Source organism: Heterodontus francisci, chromosome 25 (genome assembly GCF_036365525.1).
Source record: "Heterodontus francisci isolate sHetFra1 chromosome 25, sHetFra1.hap1, whole genome shotgun sequence".
Lineage (NCBI taxonomy): Eukaryota > Metazoa > Chordata > Chondrichthyes > Heterodontiformes > Heterodontidae > Heterodontus > Heterodontus francisci.
In genome coordinates, this window is record NC_090395.1 from 69843925 (window position 1) to 69850916 (window position 6992).

The window sequence follows — 6992 nt, forward strand, 5'->3', positions numbered from 1 at the left end:
ACAAATTAGATCAAGGTGGCAATTTCTCAACGTTTTCTGCACACCCCCCCCCCCCCCCCCCCTCCAGAAAAAAACCCAAGACTGTTACTGGCACTAGCTGTTTAAAAAGTTAAAAATATAATTATACCCTTCAATACAGGAAACCGATAGTGCCGTTCTGCCAGCAAGTTGAAAAAAGTTTCTATATTGCACGGATCCCCACACACTAGAACCTGCTCCGAGCAGTAACGGCCATTTTGTAGCTTTAATGTTATTACTAAGCTTTGCTATCAGTTTAGGACATTATCTCTTGGTCGGTTACTATCTTAAAATATAACTCACTGTCGACTGTGTGCTCTCCTCCACATGATTCCTTCGTCCCCATAACTCCACAAATAAAAACCTAGTATATTTAAGTTTGACATTTCCAATTTGTGTGTTTATATTGTGCACGAAATTAGTGCCATTTGAAAACCCGGATGATGACTGAATTAAAAAACCCAACAGAATTCAACAACAGCATACTCTAAAGAATTCATGAAATACATTATATTTGTACGGTGCGCAATAACGCAAACAGCTTCCAGTTTATAGCATAGAAAGAACAGTAAATCCAAATGTAACTAACCCAGAGTAAAACTTTGAACAAATCTTCTTCAAACAAGAAACTGGGCACACATGCAGCCCAGTTTTACAGAATAACAGTATGCCCGACTTTCACCCAACAAAGGGTTTCAAATCTCCTAACTCGGAGCGCAACTAAACGCTTGAATGCTGACAACCATTGTTAGATTCGTACACAAAAACATATACAAACACATGGAGTTCCCTAAACTCACGGTGCTTTTAACTTCTGAAGAATCCTCCTCGTCGCTGGAAAAATCCGCCCTTAATTCTGATTTATTCTTAGAAGTAACGTGTTTTAAATAGAGCTGCACATAAATCTCTTTCTTCTGTTCCCTCTGCGGTAAAGACACGTTATGAGCTATTAATTCACTTTTCAGTCTGCTTTTAGTTAAATGAGACGGATCCTGGTTCTCCCCAATATTTGACATATTCAGCATGAGGATCAAATCGCTCTTTTGTTTACAAATTAAGGTTAAACACTAACCAAAGAAACAGCATACAATATCGAACTGCACACACGCATGTACGAATTACAAACTGTACATGAAAACAAGTTCAAGGAGGATTGGACGCGCGATTGAAAAAGGAAACCCATTGGACAAACTGTTATTAACTCCTTCGAGGCCAGATCAAAGACAATAGATACTGTAATAAACTCCTTGTGTAAACAGTCTAAAACCACACAAGCTTTACATTGACTTTTGATTTACCTGAATACCACCTTCTCCCAAGGTCCCGACCAACATAGATCTCAGAGTACAGGCAATTAAGACGTCAAGAAGAGCTTTTTTAAAAAATTCACTGGTGGGATTAGAGTGTTGCTGGCAAGGCATTGCTCACCCCTAATTGCCCTTGTGAAAGTAGGGTGGCCACTGGCAGAGGTCAGGAATACCAGACACAAACCCCAACCCCTGACCCTCCAATCCCCACACACGCACACATGCAAAAATGGCTACAAGCTTAAGGCCTGTGGCTGGTTGATATAATTAATTAAAACAAGCACAGAGTACTGTAATTGCATTTTTTGCACAATGAATGAGCTTTATTGATTATCTTCAAAGTACCGGACCTAAATGGGTCCGGTACTGGAATAAGGTCAGATGCGCTGAAATCCCAGACCGTCCAGTACAAAACCCAACAAATGTTCACCCGACTGGGAAGGTGGTGGTGAGCTGCTGCAGTCCATGTTGTATAGGTGCACCCAGAGTGCTGTTAGGGAGGGAGTTCCAGGTTTTTGACCCAGTGACAGTAAATGAGCGGTGATATAGTTCGAAGTCAAGACGGTGTGCAAGATGGAGGGGAACTTGCAGGTGGTGGTGTTCTCATCTATCTGCTGCCCTTGTTCTTCTACATGGTAGAGGTTGCGGGTTAGGAAGGTGCTGTTGAAGAAGGCTTGGAGAGTTATTGTAGTGTATCAGGTAGATGGTACACACTGCTGCCACTGTGCCCCGGTGCTGGAGGGGGTGAATGTTTAAGGTGGTAAATGGAGTGCTGATCAAGTGGTCTGCTTTGTCCTGGACGGTGTTGAGCTTCCTGAGTGCTGTTGGAGCGGCACTCATCCAGGCAAGTGGAGAGTATTCCATCACACTACTGACGTGTGCCTTGTAGATGGTGAACAGGCTTTAGGGAGTCAGGAGATGAGTTGCTCGCCCCAGAATTCACAGCCTCTGACCTGCCCTAGTAGCCACAGTATTTATGTGGCTGGCCCAGTTCAGTTTCTGGTCAATGGTGACTCCCAGGAGATTGATGCTGGCGGATTCAGTGATGGTAACACCATTGAACATCAAGGGGAGATAGATTCTCTCTTGTTGGAGATAGTCTTTTCCAGGCACTTGTGTGGCACAAATGTTACTTGCCATTTATCAGCCTGAGCCTGAATGTTGTCCAGATCTTGCTTCAGTATCAGAGGAGTTGCGAATGTTGTTGCTGTTGAACGTTGAATCAGCAAACATCCCACTTCTGACCTTATGCTGGAGTGCAATGAATACATTAAAAGGTAATAATGCTGCAACATCTTGGCTGTAGGACTGAAACATCAGAACTAGCCACACAGTAAGCCAAATTATTTCACTGCGGCTATAAGACCAGCATCTACCTAACAACGTGGAAAATTGCACAGGTACGTCCTATCCATAGAAAGCAGAAAAACCCAGTCAATTACCATCTCATCAGGTTACTCACATTAAACAACAAAACAACTTGAATTATGTAGAGCCTTTAATGTAATAAAACATCCCAAGGCGCTTCACAGCAGCTTAATAAATCAAAATTTGACACCGAGTCATATAAGGTGATATTAGGGCAGATGATCAAAAGTTTGGTCAAAGAGGTACATTTTAATGAGCATCTTAAAGGAAGAAATTGAGTTAGAGAAGCAGAGAGATTTAGGGAAAGAATTCCAGAGCTTAGGCCTAGGCAATTGAAGGCACGGCCACCAATGGTGGAGCAATTAAAATTGGGGCCGCTACCAGAATGAGAGGAGCTCGGAGGTTTGTAGGGCTGGGGGAGCTTAAAGTAGGGAACAGGCCTCGGAGGGATTTGAAAACAAGGATGAGAATTTTGAAATGGAGCATTGCTTAAATGGGAGTTAATGAAGTCAGCGAGCACAGGGGTGATTTGTGAACAGGACTTTAGGACATGGACAGCAGAGTTTTGGATGACCTCACGTTTACAGAAGATAGAATATGGAATGCCAGCCAACAGGGTTCCAGCAGCAGAGTTGAGGCAGGTGTGGGGTTGGTCAGGTGAATGTTACGGAGGTGGAAATAGGTGGTCTTAGTGATGACACAGATATGTGGTACTGGATGTTGGACAAGCAGTGAAACAAGTTAGAGACAGTGGATGGGTTGTGAGGGGTGATGGTGAGGTCATTAATTGGCTATGCAAGGGTCTCAATTGACTTCTGGGCCATCCTTGGCCTTCCCTGCCCCAGACAAAATTGAATGGCATCAGGAAGGCAATGGGCACACAACCCGACCTTCCCTTGCAATTTTATATTATGTTGTAATCCCATTTAAATTTTAACCAGAAGAGAGACAAAATTTGATGGGTATTTATTTGTATTGCACAAAATGCTATCTAAAATTGAATCAGTAGATAGGAATCTTACCACAGCGGAAGATGGTCCTGATGGGCTTCATCCTAGTGTCTTTAAAAGAGGTGGCTAATGAGGTAGTAGATGCGCTGGTGTTAATTTTTCAAAATTCTCTAGATTCTGGAAAAGTTCCATCAGACTGGAAAGTATCAAATATAACCCCTCTTTTCAGGCGGGGGAGGGGGTGACAGGAAACAGGCAACTATAGGCCAGTTACCTTGACGTCTGTTGTGGGGAAGGTGTTGGAATTGATCATTAAGGAAGTTACAGCTGGGCACTTAGAAAAACTCAAGGTAATCGGGAATAGTCAGCATGGTTTTGTGAAAGGGAAATCATGTTTAACCAATTTATTGGAGTTCTTTGAAGGAATAACATGTGCTGTGGATAAAGGGGAGCCCTGTTCACGCACTGTACTTGGATTTCCAGAAGGCATTTGACAAGGAGCCACATAAAAGGTTATTGCGCAAAGTAGCAGCTCATGGTGTAGGGGGTAACAGAATGGATAGAAGGCTGGCTGGCAGAAACCAGTGAGTATGCATAAATGGGTCCTTTTCTAATTGGAAGGATGTGACGAGTGGAGTCCCACATGGGTCTGTGCTGGGGCCTCAACTTTTTACAATTTATATCAATGACTTAGATGAGGGAAGCGATGGCATGGCAGCTAAATGTTCAGATGACACAAAGATAGGTTGGAAAGTATGTTGTGAAGAGGAAACAGAGGTTGCAGACTGACATAAATAGGTTGAGTGAGTGGGCAAAAATCTGACAGATGAAGTATAATGTGGTAAAATGTGAAGTTGTTCACTTTGGCAGGAAGAATAAAAAAAGCAGAGTATTACTTAAACGGAGAACGACTGCAGAATGCCGAGGTTCAGAGGGAGCTAGGTGTTCTGATGCATGAGTCAAAAAAACGTTAGTATGCAGCTACAGCAAGTAATGAAGACAGCTAATGGAATGCTGGCCTTTATTATGAGAGGAATTGAAAATAAAAGTAAGGATGTTATGCTTCAGTTATACAGGGCATTAGTGAGACCATATCTCAAATATGGTGTGCAGTTTTAGTCTCCTTATTTAAGGAAGGATATGAGTGCGTTGAAGGCGGTTCAAAGGTTTATTAGATTGATACCTGGAATGAGTGGGTTGCTTATGAGGAAAGGTTGGACAGAGTGAGCTTGTTTTCACTGGAGTTTAGAAGAGTGAGGGGAGACTTAATTGAAGTATAGAAGATCCTGAATGGTCTTGACAAGGTGGATGTGGAAAGGATGTTTCCTCTCGTGGGCGAGTCCAGAACTAGGGGGGACTGATTTAAAATTAGGAGTCATCCTTTTAGGACAGAGATGAGGAGAATTTTTTTCTCAGAGTTGTGCAACTTTAGAACTCTCTGCCTCAGAACATGTTGGAGGCAGGGTCATTGAATATTTTAAAGACAAAGGTAGAAAAATTCTTGTTAGGCAAGGGAATTGAAGATTTTCGGAGGTAGATGGGAGTGTAGACTTCGAGACACTAACAGATCAGCCATAATCTTATTGAATGGCAGAGCAGGCCTGAGGGGCCGAATGGCCTACCTCTGCTCCTAATTCGTATAAGCTTGATTGCAAGGCCACCAAGTTATCTAGCACTGGACTGAACTTCTCCCAGCTAATCTAGTTTTTACCTGCAACCCCTCCATCTTCCCGTCATAAGAATCCATGTCTGCCCAGCACCCCACACAAGGTAAACTTTTAACTTCATTAGAACAAAATTCTGAAAACAAAAACTGTCAAGACTTAGTAACATTTACTAAATACCCCAAAACTTGAAAATCACGAAATAGGAACACTTTTATTTTCTATCTAGAGTTTCATTTTTGTCAACTAAAGATGTTATGAATGGTCATCACTTGCCCACACATCTAACACAAGACACTGCAGAAGAACTATGTATGTCAAATCACCAGATCCTTTCTTGCCCCACATTCAGTTTCTGCACCAGGCTCATGCTTTAAAAAAAAAATTATTTTCCAGTTTAGATAAATAGTAATTAAAAACTAACAGAAAAGGACAAAACATCAAAGTTGATAATCTGAAGCTGCTGAAAATACTAAGTGAAATCTGTTTGATTACCCTGCTAACATTCTGGATCAATCCCTTAAACTGTTCTGAAAGGAATCGCAACCACAGAAACAGCACAAGCATAAGAGAATACTGAACTATTTCCACTGATAGGCAAGTATATGTGTATGGCCCCAACTTTCCATTAGCCCTGCTTGTAATATGGGCCTCTTGGCTTCATTCCTGGCAGTGGGATGCTTATTATGGTAGAATTCAATGTTGCTCCCCTACTTTGTTTCTTGCCATACAGGAAAAGAAACAAGGAAACATGGTTAGGCATCATGATTATTCTGCAGAAAATGATATCGAAATATTCCTCCCTTTTTTTGTCTTATTATTGCTTTTATCTTTCATTTCTTATTGTGCAAAGTTGATGTCAAATTTGGCAACTGTCCAGAATGCTATGATGGAAAAATCAGGTGCTCATTGTGTGGAGAATTTACAGGTGGGAGAGCTGTACCCTCATGCAGTGGAGCAGGATGTTGCAACGCTCCTGAGAGTGGTATTCAAACAAGATATTGGGAGGAATTGTTATGTGACAAAATGTGTCACAATGATGATCTAGGTCCACATCCGTTTGTACAAGAGGAGAAAACTAGATTGTAAAGGAGAATTTAATTCAAATAAAAATGAAGGCCTATGTGGAAGAATGCAACTTTCATTTTCAGTTCACCATGCACTATAGATCATAGGGCCATTTTACCTCTGGCCTCTTTGGCATGGCAGGACCTCTGCCTATCCATACCCGCACCCGTGACCTGGACTCAGAGTTAGTTTAATGTTTTGTGGATTTCTAACAGGATTCCTGCCTGCCTCAGGGTATCCTTTTCATGGCAGAGAATAAAATTGCTACAGTAAGCCTGAGGAGAAACTAACTTGACAGGCTACCTCTAGGGTAGGCTAAAAATAATTATTTTTTTAATACAGTTTAAAAAAAATTGGGCATAATGTAGAAACATAGAAAAATAGGAGGAGTAGGTCATTTGGCCCTTCGAGCCTGCTCCACCATGCAATACGATCATGGCTGATCATCCAAACTCAGTAACCTGTTCCCGCTTTTTCCCCGTATCCTTTGACCCCATTAGCCCCAAGAACTATAGAAACAGGTAGATGTTCATCTAAAGGGAGGTAGAGGTAGATAGATTACACACCCTTTGGGGTACTTAAAATTTAAATCACTCTTCACATGTCATAGCAATACT

General features: G+C 41.8%; 1 protein-coding gene across 1 annotated transcript in view; it reads right to left on the reverse strand.

Annotated features, from left to right (window-relative positions):
- LOC137383975 (lamina-associated polypeptide 2, isoforms beta/delta/epsilon/gamma-like) overlaps positions 1–1084 on the reverse strand; it is a 47674-nt gene extending 46590 nt beyond the window's left edge. The window contains exon 1 of the mRNA XM_068057471.1: positions 819–1084. Within this exon, the coding sequence (XP_067913572.1) occupies positions 819–1043 (225 nt within the window). The 5' untranslated portion in view covers positions 1044–1084. The remainder of the gene's footprint in view (positions 1–818) is intronic.
- Between the last annotated feature and the right edge of the window lie 5908 nt (positions 1085–6992).